The sequence below is a fragment of the Macrobrachium nipponense genome, chromosome 5, assembly GCF_015104395.2.
Source record: "Macrobrachium nipponense isolate FS-2020 chromosome 5, ASM1510439v2, whole genome shotgun sequence".
In the NCBI taxonomy this organism is placed as follows: domain Eukaryota; kingdom Metazoa; phylum Arthropoda; class Malacostraca; order Decapoda; family Palaemonidae; genus Macrobrachium; species Macrobrachium nipponense.
Window position 1 is genome coordinate 31,980,218 of NC_061107.1, and position 21,529 is coordinate 32,001,746.

The following is a 21,529-nucleotide window of genomic DNA, read 5'->3' on the forward strand; positions in this document are numbered from 1 at the left end:
ATTAGGATTACATTTTAAGTGTCTATTTACAATTTGGAGGTTTGTTTTAATTTGGAAACTTGTTTACAGGCTGAATGTTACTCAATAAAGTATTCATCTGGCACTTGGTGACTTTGTATCTACCCGATCCATACAATTCAGCACCTGCTACCCATGGTTGAGGGAATTTTGATTGGACATTCTACACATCCCTGCTAGTCAAGATGGATCGAGCCAAGACAGTGCGTACATCGGAGAGGAGGAAATTCAACCGAGCCCTGAAACTGTTCGACGAGATTGTGAAGCAAGACGACTCGACAGAGATTTTGAAGCCTGCATTTGATGAGGTCTGTGACGCCTATAAGAGGTTAGAAAAGGCTAATGATGAGTTTATTTCGTGCATTGATGAGTCTCATGAGAATTATGTTAGCCTATTAGAATCGGCTGAGGATTATATAATTGAAGTGTATAGGTTGAAATGTAAGGCACATTCTCAAATACTTGCGAAAATACAGTGAAAAGGGTAAGCAAAAAACAGACAACACAAAGTTTATAGTTAAGAAGCTTGAACCTCCTAGATTTGATAACACAAATAAGGCTGTACCCATCCTTTAGAAAGGACTTTGACAGATTAATGATTAAGAACTATGGGGAGGATCCATATGTCCTTAAGCAGTGTTTGTTAGGCGAAGCCTTGAAAGTGGTACTTGGGGTTGATGATGATTTCCATAAGATGATGGCCAGACTTGATGAAAAATTTGGAAATGTAACAAAGGTGGTGGACTCTGTTTTGTGTGAGATAAGAGCCCTTAAAGGCAACAACAAAAAACTTGTGGAATTGGTGAATACTGTGGAGAGGGGATGGCTTGATATGTGTAAGCTAGATCTTAAATCAGAAATGAATAACACTACTGTAATTAGCTTAGTAGAAAAGCTCTTACCCCCAACATTGAAAAGGGAATGGGTTTTAAAAGCTAGTGAGTCCCAAAGTGAGAAGGAATTTGGAAAATTATTAGAATTTTTAGAAAAAGAAAGGAAGGTAATAGAGTATGTGCAGGAAGGAGTGAGGTCAAGTACAACTACTGATAGGGCAGCAGTGCACAATGCGACTCATGAGGATCACTGTTATTCAGATAATTTGAATGAAGCAATTAAGCAGTTAAGAGAAAACCAAGAGTCACAACAACAACAATTAAATGAATGTATTGTAAACATGAACCAAATTGCTTCAAACTTATCAAATCAAGCTAGGAGTAGACCTAACATGTCACCTAACATTAATAAGAACTGTTGGTTTCATGGTACAGCTTCCCATAGCATTTTGGATTGTTCAGGGTTTCAGCACTTGGATAATAAATCTAAATATGAGCTGTTAAAAAGCAATAGAGTATGCTTCATCTGCTCACGAAAGGGACATGTCAGTAGTGACTGTTTGAACAGAGAGTTATGTCATATTAAAGATCAAAATAATGAAGTATGCGGCAGACCTCACCACCCTATTCTCCATTCTTTGTTTGTACAAAATTATTTCACCAGTCGAGTACAGGGATCAAATAACTTATTGTCGAGGGAGGGAGTATTGTTGATGATTGGGCATATGCAGAGTAAAGGGCAAAAGGTGGCAACATTGTGGGATACAGGTTCAAATTTAACCATGATTACGCATCGGATGGCAAACAAGTTGGGTTTGAAAGGGAAAGATGTAAGTCTCACTGTAACTAAAGTTGGAAATAGCACTGAGCTGTTTGACAGTAAAGTTTATAATGTGCCAATTACTGATTTGACTGGTACTGAATGGACTATTGAAGCTTGTGGTATCAATGAAATTACATCTGACATTGCAGAATTTGACACCACATTGATAGCTAAATTATTTGGTGTAGAGGAGTGGAACATTTGTCGGCCAACAGGCAAGGTAGATTTGTTAATTGGCGTGGATCACAGTAGCATGATACCTCAAGTGGTTAGAACCATTGATACCTTACAGCTAATGCAAAACAATTTTGGAATGTGTGTAAGAGGTTCATATCCAGTTATGAATAAGAATATGGGTACTAATAGTGTCTTAACGGTAAGGATTAGCCACATGACTGTAGCTACTGAGGTCAATGACATCATACCACGATACAGTGAGAACCTCTCAAAACAGTTAGAAGATTTTTTTTCAGTTGAAAATTTTGGAACTTCATGTATACCTAAATGTAGTGGTTGTAAATGTGGGAAGTGTTCATTGAGTGGGGAACATAGCTTGAAGGAGGAAATGGAATTAAAACAGATAGAAGGAGGACTTGATTATGATTCAATAAATGGGTATTGGATTGCAAGCTATCCATGGATTAAGGATCCTAACAAACTCCCTAATAATGTTTCCCTTGCATATGGAAGACTAAAATCTACTGAACGAAGGTTAATAAAGCTCGGGAGCGATTACTCTAAAAAAATATAATGATCAGATTTTAGATATGGTTCATAGGGAAGTTGCTAGAAAATTGAACATAGATGAGATAAGTAATTATAATGGTCCCGTTCACTACTTGCCCCACCATGAAGTCCACAAGCCAGACTCAGTTTCTACCCCTTTGAGAATTGTGTTCAACTCTTCTTCCCCTTACCTTGGTCACGTACTTAATGATTACTTTGCAAAGGGCCCTGATGTGCTAAACAACATGATTGCTATACTGATACGTTTTAGGCAACATGCTGTGGCCCTCGTAGCAGATATTAAGAAAATGTACAACTCTGTACGAATTTCAGAACTTGATCAACATACTCATAGGTTTTTGTGGCGGGACTTAGAAACTGACAGAGAGCCAGATCACTATGTGCTTACTACTGTGACCTTTGGTGATAGACCTAGTGGCATAATAGCAATGATAGCCTTACGGAAAACCACCGAGATGGATGAATCCTTTCCCTTAACTGCAGAGTTGATCAATCGCAACTCGTATGTTGATGATATACTGTCAAGTGTATCGACGGTTGAAAGGGCTAAGAGAAGTATTGTAGAAGCTAATGCAATATTATCTCGGGGAGGATTTCAGATCAAGCACTGGGTTATGTCAGGTGAGAGTCCAGAAGATAATTTTCTTAACATCTTGAAAACTGATAAGGAAAAGGTACTGGGGTTGAACTGGAATCCTAAGGAGGACCTGTTTTTCTGTGATAAAGATAAGTTTCTCTAAGAAAGTAAAAAATATTCGAATGGAGCCACCCATAAAGAAATCAGAAATCGATGAGAAACTCCCAAATACGTTAAATCGAAGGATGGTACTCCGTCAAACTGCTTCGGTATATGATCCCCTTGGGTTCATTGTGCCATTCACCTTGAAAGCAAAGTTGCTTATGCGAGATTTACTAACCACCATCAGTGAAAATGAGCGAAGATTAGCTTGGGATGAAGCAATGCCATAGTATATGTATGAAAGATGGAGAAAGTTATTTAAAGAAATGTATGAGTTAGAAACTGACATTCCATAGATGTGTGAAGCCTAAAGACGCCGTTGGTAAGCCTGATTTAGTCATTTTTGCAGATGCAAGTAAGTTAGCTTATGGAGCCTGTGCGTACTTGAGGTGGAAAGTGAGGGAAGGACCCTTTGTAAGTAAACTCTTGATGGCAAAGAATAGGATTGCCCCTACTCGACAGCTCACCATCCCACAGTTAGAGTTGTGTGGGACTGTGTTGGCCTGCCGGTTGAGGACTGTGATTGAGAAGGAAATAGACATTGAACTTGAGTCAATCATACATATTATTGATTCATCTATTGTCAGAGCACAAATTTGTAATAAGTCAAGCAGTTTTAATATTTTTGTCGCTACTAGAGTAGCAGAAATTCAAACTAAATCAAAATCTGTTGAATGGTTTTGGACATCCTCAGGAAATAATCCAGCAGACTTAACTACAAGGCCTACACACCCTATGCTTTTAGATTCTGATTCTTTATGACAGAATGGACCCCCATTTATGTGTTTACCTGTTAGTGAATGGCCCATCAGTCAGTCAAATGATCTCGAACTACCAGATATTGCTCCAGTCAAAATTGTAAATAATCTATATAGGGATAATACTGTTATAATTGATGTAAATAGATATGGTAGTTACAGTAAGCTTTTAAGAGTGACTGCCAAGAGTTTTGAAGGCAGTTAGGTTGAGGTCATTTAAAGGTGTCTTTTTGGTTCCTCACTCAGATGATATGAAAGTAGCAGAGGATATATGGGCGGGGTGGGTCCAGAAGACTAGCAGGTGACTGGGAAAAGAGATATGAGAGACTTGGAGCTGTGATGAATGAGGAAGGTTTAATATGTGTTGGTCAAAGGATTTCAGTATGGCTGAAGGATAATTGGAACAGGAGTACATTTGTGTTGTTACCTGTGAGGCATTCATTCACAAGATTGTATGTTAAACACATCCATGAGATAGATCATGCTGGTGTAGAGGTAACCTTAGCCAAATTGCAATCCAAGTTTTGGGTGCCTGGAGCCAGGAAACTTATGAAGTCAGTGAAGGCTCGGTGTGTCATTTGTCGTAAATTGGCTAAGAAGACTGAAGAGCAATGCATGGGTCAGTGTCCATCTGAGAGACTTCAACCCGCCCCACCCTTTTTTAATACAGCTATTGATTTGTTTGGACCATTTATTGTGAAAGACACGGTCAAGAGGCGCACTAGAAAAAGGGTTTATGGGATAATCTTTAATTGTATGGTGAGTAGAGCTGTGTACTTAGATTTAGCAGAGGGTTATGATACAGAGAATTTTTTAATGACATTACGTGGGTTTGTCTCCATAAGAGGATTTCCAAAGCATATGCATTCAGATGGAGGCACACAGTTAGTAGCAGCTAACAAAGAATTGCGAACTATGGCCAGGAACTGGAATATGACACAAATTTCAGAGTTTGGTAGTGTTTTCGGAATGAGTTGGACATTCAACAAGTCTGCAGATGCTCCATGGGAGAATGGGTGCAGCGAATCTCTGATAAAGTCTGTAAAGAGATGTATTATGATGTCTGTTGGTACTAATATTCTTTCATGGAGTGAGCTTCAGACTTGTATGTTTGAGATTGCCAATTTAATGAATAGCCGTCCAATTGGTCTCAAACCAGGGTTTGATCCCAGTTTGGGCATTTATCTTTGCCCTAATGACTTGCTCTTAGGTCATACAGGTGTCAGAGTCCCAAGTGGATTATGGGATGAAAGTAATAATCCAAGGCAAAGTTTTCAGTTTATGCAGAAGATTGTAAATTCTTTTTGGAAGAGGTGGCATCGAGATGATTTTTCTTCACTTTTAGTTAGGCAAAAATGGCATACTCGGCGTAGAAATTTAAGACCAGGTGATATTGTACTTATACAGGAAAACAGTATTGTAAAGGGTGCATGGAAAATGGCCGAAGTTGCCGTAGCTGTACCTGGAAGTGATGGTCATGTACGACATGTAACCTTGAGGTATAAAGTGCATAAACCAGGTCCACAGTACAAAGGTCAAACCGATATGTTAATTAAACAGTCCGCTCATAGACTGATAGTTTTACTTCCTGTTGAAGAGCGTGGTGAATGTTGAGTTATGGTGGGGGGAGTGTATGATGTAATCATAATTATTTATAATTGTATATTTTGTTTGTAACATTACATAATACAGAAAATTAATGTTAAACAAATTATGAATAATATTAGAAACAAGTTATTGCTCAAGGTGATGGTGTTTTGTTGGGGAATCAGGAGGTGGGCGAGGCGGCTGCCGGCCGTCATTTCTGTGTGTGTGTTGACAGGTGTCGGTTGGCCTCCTAGAAGGGGGTGCAAATGTAGGCTGATTTCTGTTTTTGTTTATTTGTAGAGGTAATACGTCCAGAGTGTACTGGCAGAGGTGTATGGCCAGCATTGCACCGGTTAAGCATGTATGGGAGTTTGATAAGGAGCGCCAAGGTGTAAGTTACTGTATTGATTAATCATATGTACTTATATTTATGATGGATTTGGAAATGTTATAATGGGATATCCTGTATGTTTGTATTTGTAATGGAGTTAGTGTTATTGCTGTGTTGAGTACAATAGACTGCTTACATTTTATATTTGATTTTACGAATATTGCTGTGTTGTTTTGCATATTTTATTAGGATTACATTTTAAGTGTCTATTTACAATTTGGAGGTTTGTTTTAATTTGGAAACTTGTTTACAGGCTGAATGTTACTCAATAAAGTATTCATGTGGCACTTGGTGACTTTGTATCTACCCAATCCATACACCCTCTTAGTTGGCTGTACTATAGTCTTTTCTGGTTGGTTCCGAATAGTTTGTTCTGTTGGTATCCCTTATTCCTGCTCATGTACTGTTGGATCTTATGTGCTTTGGCCTTAAGCCTCTGTTTTACATCTTCTATTGTGTTGTTTAGTTCCCTCTCCTGTACTTTGTATTTCTCGTTGAGTTCCTCCCTTGTTTTCTTGCCTCTTAGCCTTTTTTCTGCCATCTCTTTCAGTTAACTCAAGTCAGATACCATCACCATGATTTGCTTTTCCAGGCGCCTTTTCCAAGGCGGTTGCTGTTTTGGTTTCTGTTGGGTTGGTTGTGTTGGTGTTCATATCCCCATCAGTTCTGCTACTAATCTTGCTCCTGCATATGCCAAGTTATTTGTTTCTGTGATACTGGTGGTGTGTATTATTCTTATTATTTCATTGACCTCACTTGTTTTCTCCCTTAATTTCTTGGTGTTGTAGGCTTTCATGGAGGGAATCTTTGTTCTCTTTGTATCTGGCTCCATCCATTGCCTGATCTTTTCTACCCATTCTGTTCTATCTGTTATTTCGTCGGTGTTTCTTCATGTGTTGTTGTTTGATACCTTATCATCCCGGTCGTCTTCTGTGGCATCGTCTCTCAGTTCGTCTTCTTGTAATTCGTTGCCGTGTGTCATTTCCCTTTCCATTTCTTCTCTTTCTGTTGGGGAGAGCCAGTTCTTTTTCTTTATGTTTCTTACTTGGTCTGCCAGCCTCTGCTCTGTTTGGGGGGTGTTATTCCTCTCATTCCAGACGTTGACCAACCTTCTTCTATATACTCTCTCCGTTGGGTTGCTTCTGATGTAGCATCCCCATATTTCCTTCTGTTGTCCATATTTTCCTTGAATTTGTTTCTATAGCTCCAGTCTCTGGCTGTTTGTTACTGTCGTTGCAGTGGTCAGTTGCTGGATGACGACCTCCAAGTACCTGACCATCTTCCCCTTCAATTGGGCTGATTACTTGGCTGCCGGACAAAGCTCCTCTATTGCCAAAGGTCCCCTCGAGTAGGTTCCTTCACGTGGTGAGGGGGTAAGGGATCCTGCCTTCACTCGTGTGAAGGCCGGATCCTGACGGAACGCCTACAAACTTTTGGCAATAAATGGTGTGGACATTTCCACTTTCGTCTAATTTAACTACTAGGTGAGTCTGAGAAGGGATCGTTGGTTAGGAAGGGTTTGCATTTGAAGCTAATAGTGGGAGTTGTGGTGGTTGAGTTACCACCTGATGGGCGGAACCATCTCCAGGGACTGGCTCATCGGAATCCAGGGGGAGCTGGTTTTCTGGGGGTGGGACTCCTGGCTTTTGTCCGGAAGCCCACCAATACGTTTGTGGTGGGGAGTTGATTCCCATTAGTGGAATCTGAGCTCCCAGCAGGCGGATTGGCTTATACCTGGGCCACCACAAACGTATTGGTGCTATCCTGTATGGGTAGGGTATGGGGTGGACCATTGGGAGTCAACTCTCACTAGTGCCATTGGTGGAGAATGTGGATACCTGAGTGACTCACGATACTTTCTTGATATAACCAAGTAGTAAGAGTTTTATTTCTTTTTTTTTTTAGTAAACCAAATATGGATCCGGACTATGAACCTACATCCCCTGGGAAAATGGACTCTCTGGCACCGTTGACGACTTCTGGCTCAAACAAAGACCATTCTTTGAACCCCCCAGATGCCAATAATAGTAGAGTGACGCATTTGAAAGTTATACATATGAAAAATATTCCACTTCAGTGTAACTATGAGGATATCTCGACATCTTTGAACATGTTTGGCAATATAGCAGAGATTCGTATGAACTTTCTTGACGCAGAAGGAAAACGGGAAGCTTGGGTAACATTTGATAAACATGAAGATGCTTTTAAAGCAACCTGTAGTATTGATACCTTGAATGTGTGGAACTCATTAGTTAAAGGAGCCTTGACGGATAAAGCCCCAAGAAACTTAGACATTTATAAACCTGCAGAATGGAATCCAATCAACTCCAATAGTAGCAACGTTGACAAAATAAGAGTCCCCCAACCTCCTAAATGGCTGGTAGTTAAAGCCAAGGAGGAGAACTTCAACTATTACAAGTTTAGTAAGTACCTACAGCAAAAAATAGGTGGCATAATGAGTGGTGACATTACTAGATTTGGTAAGAGCTCTGTACTTATTCATGCAAAATCTAAAACTCAGTCACAGATGCTAACAATGATGAAAGTTGATAACAACGATATAATAGAGAAAATTAGTCCTAACCTAAATTTTAGCTATGGATGAGGTGTTGTTTTTGATAGAGACTTGTACGAGTTTACTGAAGAAGAAATTTTAGATGTGTGTCCACCAACTGTATGGAAAGTGAAAAAGGTCCCAAATGGCAACATGATGTTTTTTACCTTTGAAGACAGTAATGTACCATCTCATATAGTAATAGAAAATGAAAGAGTGCGAGTTAGACCTTTTCAACCAAAAGCATTACAATGTTTTAATTGTTTTAAGTTTGGTCATCCATCTAAAGTTTGTAAAAATAATAAGATGTGTAATAATTGCTCTGCCCTAGAACATGGCCCATGCTCAGATATACCTAAATGCATTAATTGTCAGCTAGAGCACAAATCAGTTGATAAAATATGTGAAGAATTTAAAGTTGAAACAGCAGCAGTTAATAAAGCATATACAGAGCACATCAGTATTGGACATGCAAGACGACTCTTGGGAAGAGCCAAGAGTTATTCTAAAGCCCTTACTACCACAAGGGCTCCACTTCAATCCATTACTCCTTCCTCATCCTCAATGAAGGATGCCTCAGCCCATGTGGTTCAACATTCCACCACTAGGGCTCCACTCCAATCTGCTGATCCTTCCTCATCCTCAATAAAGGATGCTTCCACTCCTGTGGCCCGACATACTGGGCCAAGTGCTCAGCCTAGTAAGGTTAGAGCACAATCGGCAAAGACGGATAAAATAAACATTCCATATAACAAACTGGATATCTCCCTCAAACCTCCCTCTACTCCACCTTCTGCATCATCTCAGGCAGAATCTCTGCCTGATTTAATGGAATTAGAGGGAAAAAAACAAATGAAGAGGGTAAGAACACCCTCATCCTCTCCTCCATTAACTCCAACAAAAGATAAAACCAAAATCGATGAGCAAACTGGCGAAGAAAAACAATCGTCATCAAAAATATACAAGCAAAGCTTCCCATCCACTAAGCATTCAAAAATGACCTTGAATAGAGGGCTACCCTCCAAAACCTAGACACCTTCTCTTCAATTTTACAGTGGAATTGTCAGGGACTTCGTGCAAAATATGAGGAACTTAAAGTGTTACTCTATAAATACTCCCCTATTGCTGTATGTTTACAAGAAACAATGCTTGATGTCCACACACCTTGCTCTAGAGAGTATATATCATATAGAACACAATATAATTTGGAAGTGGGAAGACATGGAGGTTGCCTTATTTATGTTCGCAGGGACCTTCCTCATTTTCCAATCCCACTAAATACTCCTTTACAGGCTGTTGCGGTTCAAATTCACCTAAGACGAAAATACACACTCTGTTCCCTTTATCTTCCACCAAACAATCCCATCACTCGAGAAGAACTAATTGATTTACTTCATCAGCTTCCACGACCATTTCTTCTCATGGGAGACTTAAATGGCAGACATCCTTTGTGGGGAGATGTGACATCAAATCAAAAAGGGAATGTTATAGCTTCCATAATAGAAAATGAAGATTTAGGACTTTTAAATACCGGAGAACCCACTCATTACCATATCCAGACAGGTACAGTCTCATGCTTAGACCTTACAATATCTAGTTCCAATTGCACGATGGATTTCAGATGGAAGACGAATGATGACTGGCAAAGCAGTGACCATGCTCCCATAATAATAAATTCCAATGATGACCCACCAGTTCAAAGATCTCCAAGGTGGAATGTTGAAAAAGCAGATTGGAACAAATTTCAAGAACTAAGCGAAATAGAAAGTGACACAAATGACTTCCCAACGGCAGATGATGCAATCGATTTATTAAATGGGACATTCCATACAGCAGGTATACATTCTATACCAAAAACTACAGGTCTTTTCAGGCGACGCCCAGTCCCGTGGTGGTGTGAAGAGCTCACACTGTTACACCGAGTCACAAGAACATCACTTACACGTTATCGTAGACACCGAACTATAGCAAACATGATAATATACAAACAGAATAGAGCGCGTTTTCGAAATGCAATGAAAACTGGTAGAAGGCAGTCATGGGCGTCATTTGTATCGTCCATTAACCACCGAACACCTATCTGCAGTATATGGAAGAAAATAAAAAAGATTGCTGGGAAATTTACTCCCAGTCCTCCCCCAGTACTTAAAGTTAATGACAACCTCATCGCAGACGCAAAAGATGTAAGTGATAAACTCGCCGATCATTTTGCCCAAGTTTAAAAAAAATCTGACAGTTCCCCTGGATATCAATATAGAAGAAGAGAAGAACAACTGCGATTAGACTTTTCCACAGATAAGATAGAGCCATATAATTTACCCTTTACAGAAAGGGAATTTGATGCTGCCTTGGCCAGCAGCACTAACACTGCCCCTGGTCCGGATGAAATTCCCTATCAAATGTTTAGGCATATTTCAAAAAATACAAAACTATTTATAATAAGTATAATTAACAGATTATGGCATGAAAGTAGCTACCCAGTCATATGGGAATTGGCTTTTGTATTACCTTTTGTTAAACCAGGTAAAGACCCTTTTTCAGTGGCTAGTTATCGACCAATAGCACTAACTTGCTGTTTATGCAAGTTGATGGAAAAAATGGTGAATACAAGATTTGTCTGGTATTTAGAGCGTAATGGTATCTTCTCACCCTCACAATGTGGATTTAGAAAGATGCACTCGGCAGTAGATGTCCTACTGCAGCTGGAAACCTCCATATGTGAAGCATTTGCCTCCAAGCAGCACCATATAACTATTTTTTTTCATATTGAGAAAGCTTATGATACTGCTTGGAGGCATGGCATTCTTAAGACAATTCATACCTGTGGTCTACGAGGAAAATTGCCCCTATTCATTAAAGCATTCTTGAAATGTAGATATTTTCAAGTTAAAGTGGGCAGCACATTATCAGATAGAAGATGCCAAGAAGAGGGTGTCCCACAAGGGAGTGTGCTTAGTGTCACACTTTTTGCGTTAGCAATAAATGGAGTGGCGTCTGTTATACCCAAGGATGTATTGAGTACCCTATTCGTAGACGATCTTTCAATATCTGTTGCTGCATCACGAATGTCAGTTGCAGAAAGGAAATTACAATTGACAATAAATAAGATAGTAAACTGGGCTGAACAACAGGGATTTAAAATATCAGCCAGTAAGACCACTGTTATGCATTTTTGCCACCTTCGGGGAGTACACCCCGACCTAGACCTTTATCTGTACAACCATAGAATACCCTGTGTTGAAGAGGTACGCTTCTTAGGTCTCATATTCGACAAAAAACTCAATTGGCTTCCCCATCTGAAACATATTAAAACCAAGTGCCTTGAAGCTTTAAGTATTTTGAAAGTATTATCTAATACCAACTGGGGTGCAGACAGTTTTAAAGCTACACAAATCACTTATTATTTCAAAATTACTTTATGGATGTGAAATATATTCTTCTGCTTCATCTAATCGTCTTGCTATTTTAGATTCAGTACATCATACCGGTATACGCTTGGCAACAGGTGCCTTTCGATCTTCTCCCATCTTAAGTTTATTAATTGATGCGGGAGAAATCCCACTAGAGTTATATCGCCAATCATCAAGTATCAGATATTGGTTTAGGGTTCAGAGAATCCCCAACTCTAAAGCCTTTGAAGCAGCAAATAGAAATTCTTTCAACAAATTTTATGAAAATCATCCAAGGTTTCCTAAGCCTTTTAGTTTTAGAGTGAAAAAGATCTTGGAAAAAATGAATATGTCAAGAAATCCTGTATGTCCAGTTAATTTACCAATTACCCCAGCATGGAAATTACCTGTAATCAAATTTTGTAAATATTTTAAAGGTATTAAAAGAGAAAAATCAGATGCAGAAATCAGAGTATCATTTTTAGAACATGCTGCAGAGCACTCAGGCTCAACATTTGTTTTTACTGATGGCTCCAAAACTGATGATGGAGTCGGATATGGAGTTTTTAGTGATGATTTTAGTCACAGAGGAGCACTACCCATCGTAGCATCGAACTTCACAGCGGAACTGTATGGAATTTTAACAGCATTGGAACATATTGCAACCCTCCAGAATTCCACTAATATCACCATCTTTTGTGATTCCAAAAGTGCATTACAGGCACTTGAAATTTTTTATACTGATCATCCAATTACACTGAAAATCTCACAGTGGGTAGCCTATTTCTACATCAACGTAGAGGGATTACTATATCTTTTTGCTGGGTCCCAGCGCATGTAAATATATATGGAAATGAAAAAGCAGACCAACTAGCTAAATCAGCAGCAACCAATATGATACCAAGACCAATTGCTGTACCATATAGAGACTTTTTTCCTAGTATATCAAAGTTCATTGCAAGATTATGGGAACAGCAATGGAACGAAGCAGGACCAAATAAAATGGAAGAGTTTGCCACACGTACACACCCTTGGAAATATGAATCTATGCCTAGGAAATGGGAAGTAACGATATGCCGCCTCCGTATAGGACATACAAGATTGACACATGGGTATCTCATGAGTGGTGAATACCAACCTTACTGTGATGACTGTCTCGTCCCGATGACTATTAAGCATTTGCTAGTTGAATGTCCTAGTCATCGGGAACTGAGAGAGCAGCACTTTAAAGACAAAAGAGATAGAGATGGTAGTTACAGTTTGACAAAGATATTGGGTGAAGAAGCGCAGCATGATTATGAGAGTGTGGTTAATTTTTTAAAAGAAGTTGGAGTTTTTAACGAAATTTAGGTATTTCGCTTTCATGTATGTGTGTAGTTTTTAGCTTTGGTTTTTTAGAATGAATGTATGGAAACGTGAATAAATGTATTTATTGCCTGTTTGTGTTCTAGTATGAAAGCCTTTGCCTCTGTGCAATTTTTTATTTAATCTTAATTCATTATTTATTATCCTATAAGACCTGTTTGGTCCAAGCTCGTGGCTTTTGGCCTTGACCTTGCATTTTATCTAATCCTTTGGGCTGGCCCCATTGGAGCTGAAGGTCAGCTCCGTGGCCTGGTTAAACTATTTTATAATAATAATAATAATTTAGCTTTGGTGGTGTTTAATGCGTAATTAGCATCTTTGCGCTAGCTATAGTACAATAACTGATGCGAAACTTTAAGAGTTTATATGATGTGTGCGTGGATTTTTCCCAAATTGGTTGTCCAAATGGCTTCATTCGGCGTCAATGATCCTGGTAGTCACGACGCCAGATAATTATTAATTATTCATTCATATTGCCAAAGGTTCCATTTACTTCGTCGTCGTTTAATCCTTCATTTCTTTCCTAAGCGCCTCGGTGGCGTGGTTGGTATGGTGTTTGCATCCCACCTCAGTGGTCGCGGGTTTGATTCTCAGCCATTCCATTGAGGAGTGAGAGATGTGTATTTCTGGTGATAGAAGTTCACTCTCGACGTTTCGGAAGTCACTTAAAGCCACTGGCCCCGTTGCTGAATAATGACTGGTTCCATGCAACGTAAAAACACCATACAAACAAATCATTTCTTTCCATCATTACTGATTTTTGCTATTCAACCCATAGCTGGACCCTACCCAATCAGGAATAGGTACATTTACAGCTGAGTAGACTGTGGAAATTATGGTAAAGATCCTTCCCCAAGGAATCAATGCAGAGGAGAGCGGTCACCCATCCAACAACTGACCAGCCCCAATGTTTCTTAACTAGTCCATTGACGACCTAACCCACTCTGCCAAAGCTCCACATATTATTATTATTATTATTATTATTATTATTATTATTATTATTATTATTATTATTATTATTATTGTTATTATTATAATAGCAGATTCTTTGTTTTAACCTTCAAAAATGGGTTAACTTATGTGTATGCAAGTCTCAAGTTAGCCTTGAAGAAAGCCTTTGAAGAAATGTATACACAATTTTTGTCAAGCTTTCCTTTTGAGAAATCTGTAATCTTAAATATGACTTAACTGTTTTGACGCAGAGCAGAATAATGAAGGACAAAACTAATAGCAACATCACTTATTAAAGAATTTAAAGAACTTATAGCATTTGAATGCTCACACTGGGAGAACGAAGAGCTGTGAATAATGCACTGCATTGAAGAGTGTCCTACAATGTCTGGAATGAAGGCATCGTCAAACCTTACGAAATCTAATACGTAGTTCTATAGGTATTCAATGAGTTTGTTTGTCTCTTTATATCCTAATTTTAAAAGAAGCCAAATCAAGCAAATTTCCCTTGTTTATTTTTATTGATTAAATTTGTTAATTTATCCGTTTGTCGAATGATTGATCTCCTCTTTCTGTATTTTCCTTTACCTTCTGGTACTTCTTTTGAATGAACACCATCATGTTCTTTGGAATCTTGAATTTCAAGTCAGTCGCCACCTTTTTTGGTGGGCGGCCGTTAGGCGTTCTGTCATCGCAAGACATCTTCTGTTGAGTAGCATACGACAGAACAACTTCTGATGTCATCATGGGATCTCCTCTTGTGACGTCTGACTCCTTTGTTGGCAGTGCACATTCCTTTCAGTGTTTATGAAAGCTATTTTGATTAGCTGTTTGAATTGGTAGTTGATAGATTTTGTAGGTAGCAGCTCACTCTCTTGAGTGTTTTCAAACTAGAAAAAAGGCAGTTATATTTGTCATGAAAGTTTTACTGTGTATTTTTGTGTTAGTAAGAAGTAGAAATCAAATTAGGGAAAAGTTGTCTGCAAGCATGCATCACTTTCAGTCTTGGGTTAACACGAAGTCACTGAAGCAGGATGGTGTGCTTGTACACTTAGTGCCTGTGCAAAACGAGCAGGTTCCTTCGTAGGTTGGATGTTTCTAATTTTTGTGGAACTCATTCATAAGTCTACAAGTTCACAGAGAATGAATACTCTTAGGAATGGAGCACAGATGAAGATTGTAGGCCTATATGTATGCTGGTTGGCAAACCTTAAAGATTGTACTAGCTACTGCCATGTTTTGCTCTATGCTTCCTTGTAAGTGATAAAGCATTTTATGTTCAGTGTGCAATTGTAAGGGTTGATGTTGACGCCAGCTGCTACACAATTTAGGTCGGGTCCTTCCCTACTCTGGAATCCTGCATAGGCCTACTTTCAAATCAAGTTTTTTTTGACAGATAATTCATTTTTGATGTTTACTGTCTTTTCCCTGGATATTCTGTTCATTGCTTCCTGCCTTTTCAGTTGTGTCTCGACAGTTGTACCTCCCTGATTACTATATTGCTCTGGTGATCGGTAATTAGGTCAGTTGGTCAGAGAATGTGTCCAAAAGTATTCAGTTCCTGATGTGCTGTTGACAACTGCTGCTTCTTCTTGTGCTGCTTTATACATCCTGTTTTGTCTCTGGGAGGACAGCATAATTGATTACTACTTTGGGAAGCAGGTCTTAACAGTTACAGAGGTCTTTCTAGGTGTGTGTGAGGATTTTAGAAAGGTAGCTGTAATGTTTTACAGTCCTAGTCTTTCCCCTAACTTTGGGTAGTATCTTATGTATCTGCCTAGGATGTTGGAGGTTTTCATTCTTCGAACTGATTGATACAAACCTGTGGTTGGTAAACTCTTGTCTTTTTCAGTGATTTACTTGCAGTTGTCGTCACAGCCTTGTGTTCCCATGAGGCTGCTTGCATGCTTGTTGCTTGGGGGGACCTTCTTGTATGAAACATGTGAGTGGTACGAAGTGAAGCCTTGAAGTAGAGCATTTAATCTGCTGTTTTTTCTTTAGAAGAGTTATTTTTTATTTTGTGTTATAGTGGAACTTTTGTGATCCATGTAGGACTGTAGGTGTTTTGAGCAATTTTATATGAGAATTAGTTTTGGTTGGATGAAAACGTCATTGTTTGTCTTAACATAAAATCTAACTTGGGTTATCTTGGTACATTAATTCATCCACAAGTTGAGGCAGGACCATTGCATTTTAATTCCCAGCTACCATACATTTGGTACATGGTCTGCGCTGTACGAATGTCGCTGTTTCCTGTTGGCATGATGAATGTGAATGGCTGAACTTTCCTTTGTTGCACTGCCATGGAAGAAAGTGCTGAGAATATTTCTGTGTGAAGTTTATACTGAAAGGGAATATGTTATTGAATATTTGGTAGGCTTCTTGTCCATTACACTTTGCATTACATACTAGGCAAATCAACTACCAATCTTGTTGTATAGGACTACAGGCAATAATATTTCCATTTGTATGTTGGTGCTGGATAAGTATGACAGTAAGCTATAGGTTAGTTTTATTCCTAGCAGTTTACTTGCATTTACAGAATACATATTTGCTGCTGCTGTTATGAATAGTGTCTTGAATTATGTGGGCCATATCTGTTTGAACTCTGTTGGTATGTCAGAGCCAGTTGGGACAAAAATGTAGTGTGTTTGAAGGAACATAAAATGCAAGCAGTAGTCATTAAGGATTAGAGTTGTACGTAGGACAACTAGAAATTGAAGGTGGCCATTTGCACAAAGACGACAATAAACGGACAAGTTTCCAATAATTGTATACCTTTTGATTTACAGGATATGCAGGAAACAACTTTAGATGCACAGACGTTTTAATTTAATGTGAAGGTCTGGGAGCTGTCCCTCAAGGAATGTATTTGAATAGTACTACATTTTGGTATCTAAGGTTACCTTAATACCACTGGTATGGTATGTCCTCCAGAGCCTTTGGGGGCGCTGCCTGTAACTAGCCAGTCAAAGCAGGGGAATGTGACAACAGTCCAATCTGACACCTGTTGGCTGGGGTGAAGCTTTAGGGTGTTTAAGGTAGTACCCTGCATTGGTGCCATCCCCTTTTCTTGTCTCTTGCTCATATGAGGAGAAGCATCACATAAATGTCACCTCTTGGACGTGTGTTTGGTCTTGTGGCTTTTTGGGGAGGTTTTGGGAACCTGGTATAATGAATTGTACTTGAAATAAGGACTCCTGCGTACAATGGTGACTTGGTTGACGTTTGAGGAAACTAAAACTGCCTGAGCATCAATGAATATTTAATTCACGTTTATTTACTTCCTTTTAATGCTAATGGCTGATGGAACTAAGGTAACGCAAGATATGGAACAGCAAAGGTAACGTAATAAGTGTAAATATTCACAAAACTATCCTTACCTAGATATAGGCCTAGTATTGTACTCACTTTGTTAGCTTCAAGTAGCTTTGAAATGTTCTACTGATGCAATGGTTTAAACAGACTTCAGTCTTATTACTGATAAACCACACACATTTATTCATTATTACCTAATCTTTGTGTCTGATTGAGCAAACACATAAAAGGAGTCCATATTCAGAGCAAATTAAAGAGATCTTTCTGTTGTTAAGGTGGTGAAATACTCTCCTTGTAGTGATCAAAACGTTTTATCATATATGCAGGAAAACGTTCAACTTGACAATGGAGGACTGTTGTGAGATACTTTCTTACCTTGGAGAGTTTCGCAGTTATGTACTGTAATTCAAATGTTAGTGTCTCCAATTGTCCTCACTCTCCAAGAGGCATGAAAGAACTATGGCTAATGTTACAGGATTCTGAATATTCTGTCTTCATGAACTGGACTTGATTCTATCCTATGCATTGCATTATGGGAGATGGGATATGTAGCAAAACTAAATTGACCTTCTGTAAATTATCTCATAAAGAGGACACCAAGCAGTCAGCTTTGTGGTATTGTTACCCAAGAACTGGTCTCATTTTTAATGTATACTTTTCACGTACAGTATTATTAGACATCATCATGTTAAGTAGGAGGCACTTTTACATTGCCAAATTGGTCTTGGATCACTGAGCGAGTTTCAAGTCTTTGTTCAGGTAGTCTTTTGAGAGGCAGCTATGCTCTCAAGTTAGTCAAGTAGAACTTGGAAAATAAGGACTTAGTTACAAGGGTTATTGAGGAATTTTCCCAAGTCATTATGTGTCAAAGATTATTTCTGGTTTTGTGACTCTATTAATCTTCTTGTTGAAATATACATTTCTTAATTTTCCAACAGTTCAATAATGGTTACTTCATACTTCATAACACTACATCATTACCACAGCACATTATCAGAGTTACGTACATAGTACCGTAACTGAATATGCCAAACTGCATGATTACAGCACATGTCAGAATGCATAATTACAGCGTGTATCATAATACAGGCCTCCATCCTTGTCTCCACAAGATGCCTCAGCGTTGGAATCTACGTCAGCCTCATGTTGCAGACTGTTTCTTGGCTGGACTTCTGGTCTGTGGTCATTGCCAAGATAGCTTCTGACAGGTCCCCAGAGGGGTTGGTGATTGGTGAGTGCATCCTCGCTTGCCAGTCTGTTGCAGTCTGGAGGCAAGGCGTTTTTGTATATGGCTTACCTCAGTGTTAATTTATGGGCTAACCTTCTCCTGATGAGAAGAGACGCGGCTTTATCTAGGAAGGAGAGATCAGTTGACACAGAGTCCTTGCTGGCATTGAGAAACAGAGATCTGTTGGAGTCCCAATTTTTGTTTCCTTGGACTAAACTCAAAAATGTGATAGCCCGGCGCCAGGCTGACACCAAAGACAGACTGGTGCACCAGGCCATGTCCAAGTCGAAGTCTTGTCCTCAGAGACGTCCGGCTCCTCCTCCTCCTCCCCCTGTCCAGTAGCAGTCAGGAAGATCGTCGCCTGGTAGGCCATCGAGGAGTTCGACTCAGCCTAGGTCAGAGGACCAACATCCCTTTCGCTCTCGTTCCTTTAAGCCAAGAAGGGGCCCAAGGAGCAGAGGTAAAGGGGGCCGTTGGTAGGTTAGGCGCCTCTCCCTCTCCTGTTCCACAGGTGGGGGGTTGCCTGGCAGGCCATTGGGCCAAGTGGCAGAGTTTTGGGGCGGAGAAGTGGGTGGTAGATGTCCTTCGGGTGGGGTACCTACTGTCATTTGAATTCTCAACTCCTCTGTCGGACAAGCCACAGCTCAGGAAGGCATATCCTCCAGACTCTCTGAAGTTCTTGGCTGTTCGGGAGGAAGTGCAGAAGATGCTGGACAAGGATGCGATAAGAGGAAGTGGTGCATCCGTCCCCGGGATTTTACAGTCACATCTTGTTGTCCAAGGCGTCGGGAGGATGGAGACCTTTGATCAACTTATCTACCTTGAATCACTTCATCAGGAAGACACAGTTCAAGATGGAGACCCTGCGTTTGGTGTTGGCAGCCATGAGGGGAGGCGACTTCTTGCTGTCAATTGACTTAAGGGACGCATACTTCCAAATCCCTATTCATCCGACGTCCAGGGAGTTCCTTCGCTTCTCTCTTGAGGACAAGGTCATTGAGTTCAAAGTCCTATGCTTCGGGCTGACAACAGCCCCTCAAGTGTTCACAAGGGTCTTCTCTCGTGTCAAGTTGGGCCTATGCTCAGGGGATCCATTTGCTGAGGTACCTCGACGATTGGTTGGTCTTGGCAGTTTCCAGGGAAAAGCTGCTGCAGGACAGTGATTTTCTACTTCGATTCTGTCTGGAACTGGGCATTGTAGTCAACCAGGAAAAGTCAAACCTCGTACCCAGTCAAAGGATTCTCTACCTGGGCATGGTCATCGATAAGACAGTTGCAAAAGTTTTCCTGTCGGATCAGAGATTGGAGAAAGTGCGAGTGGTGGCACACGACTTCCTGTCGGAGCCACATCAGTCAGCTCGTGTGGCAGGGTCTTCTGGGAGTGTTGTCTTCCCTGGAGAAGCTGGTTCCTCATGGGGGTCTTCATCTTTGGTCTCTGCAAGGGAGACTGGGAGAATTCTGGTCTCCGGTGGGCGACTCACCCCTGTTAAAGGTTCCTCTGTTTCTGGAAGTGAGAGAAGACCTTCGTTGGTGGTGGGATGACTGGAATCTTTCGAAGGGTGTCCCTCTGGGTTCTCTTCCACCAAACTTCCTTCTGTTCTCAGACGCCTCCCTCGCAGGTTGGGGGCCTCATTTAGGCGGCCTCATCACTTCAACCATTTGGAGTTTGGAGGACAAACAGCAACATATCAACGTCTTGGAGTTGAAGGCAGCCTTCCTGGGCGGTCAGCAATTCGGTAGAGCTCTCAGCCAGGTATATCCCAGGCAAACGGAATGTGGTAACAAACAAACTCAGTCGTCAGGATCAGATCCTAGGCACAGAATGGTCCCTTCATCAAGTGGTAGCAGACAAGCTCTTCCAGGTTTGGGGGAGACCCATGCTGGACCTTTTTGCGACTCACTTCAACAGGAAGCGGGAAATATTCTGTTCAGTGGTTCCAGACCCTTTAGCATTAGCAGAGGATGCATTCCAACATCCCTGGGACAACCTGGAGGTTTATGCCTTCCCTCCGTTTTGTTTGATTCGTCAAGTTCTGAACAGGCTAATGAGTTCACAGGGTCTCAGGATGACTTTGGTAGGCCCTCTGTGGCCTCAGGCGAAATGGTTCCCAGATCTGCTGTCGTTGTTGTTAAAGGTTCCGAGGGAAATTCCCCCTTGGCAACATCTCTTGTGTCAGCCCCATGCGGAAAGGTTCCACCAGTCTGTAGAATCCCTGTCTCTTCACGGTTGGAGGGTATCAAGTATCTCCCCTGACAGAGAGGCTTTTCTCAGAGAACAGCAGGGCATATGTCCCCCCCCCACCTTCATTACATATTTGTAAGACATATGTCCAGAAGTCTCAGAAAGTCGACCTCCACGGTTTACCAAGGAAAATGGGCGATCTGCTGTGATTGGTGTCGTAAACGGGGTTTTTCTCCACTCGCAACCTCTCTTCAGTGAATAGCAGACTTTTTAACATTCCTCAGAGACAAGAAACGTTTGTCCTTTTCTGCCATTAGAGGCTACAGGACGGCTCTGAGTTTGGTGTTACACCTTAGAGGTATTGACATCTCCTCTTCCTGGGAAGTTTCCTTGCTAGTTAAGGGGTATGAGCAGTCGAGTTCTCCTTGGGAGCTCAAGCCTCCGATGTGGGATGTTTCCTTGGTTCTCAAGAGCTTCACCAAGAGTCCATACGAACCCATGCGTCACTCAACTGACAGGAACATGACGCTCAAGACAGTTTTCCCTCTGGCCTTGGCATCTTCCAAGAGGGTAGGAGAGCCCCACGGTCTAAGCTATGATGTGAAGCACACCAGGATTGGGGGTCAGTGTCTTTCGAATTTGTCCC

The 21,529-nt window shown here is 40.6% G+C and overlaps 2 protein-coding genes across 24 annotated transcripts in view; both read left to right on the forward strand.

The window, feature by feature from the left end:
* LOC135215277 (uncharacterized) overlaps nt 1-21,529 on the forward strand; it is a 524,407-nt gene that overhangs the window by 319,186 nt on the left and 183,692 nt on the right. For 20 of the 23 annotated variants that reach the window (XR_010314640.1, XR_010314645.1, XR_010314642.1 and 17 more), the window contains one exon: nt 70-5,896. Coding sequence is in view for 1 of the 23 variants with exons in the window: in XM_064249822.1 (XP_064105892.1) it covers nt 614-2,425 (1,812 nt within the window). In the remaining 22 variants the exon portion in view is untranslated. Of the gene's footprint in view, nt 1-69; nt 6,178-21,529 lie in introns of those variants that run through there. The other 3 variants (XR_010314657.1, XR_010314658.1, XM_064249822.1) reach the window with 3 other exon arrangements.
* Nucleotides 4,258-5,532, forward strand: LOC135215752 (uncharacterized). The gene has a single exon (XM_064250707.1). The coding sequence runs from the start codon at nt 4,258-4,260 to the stop codon at nt 5,530-5,532; it is 1,275 nt and encodes a 424-aa protein (XP_064106777.1).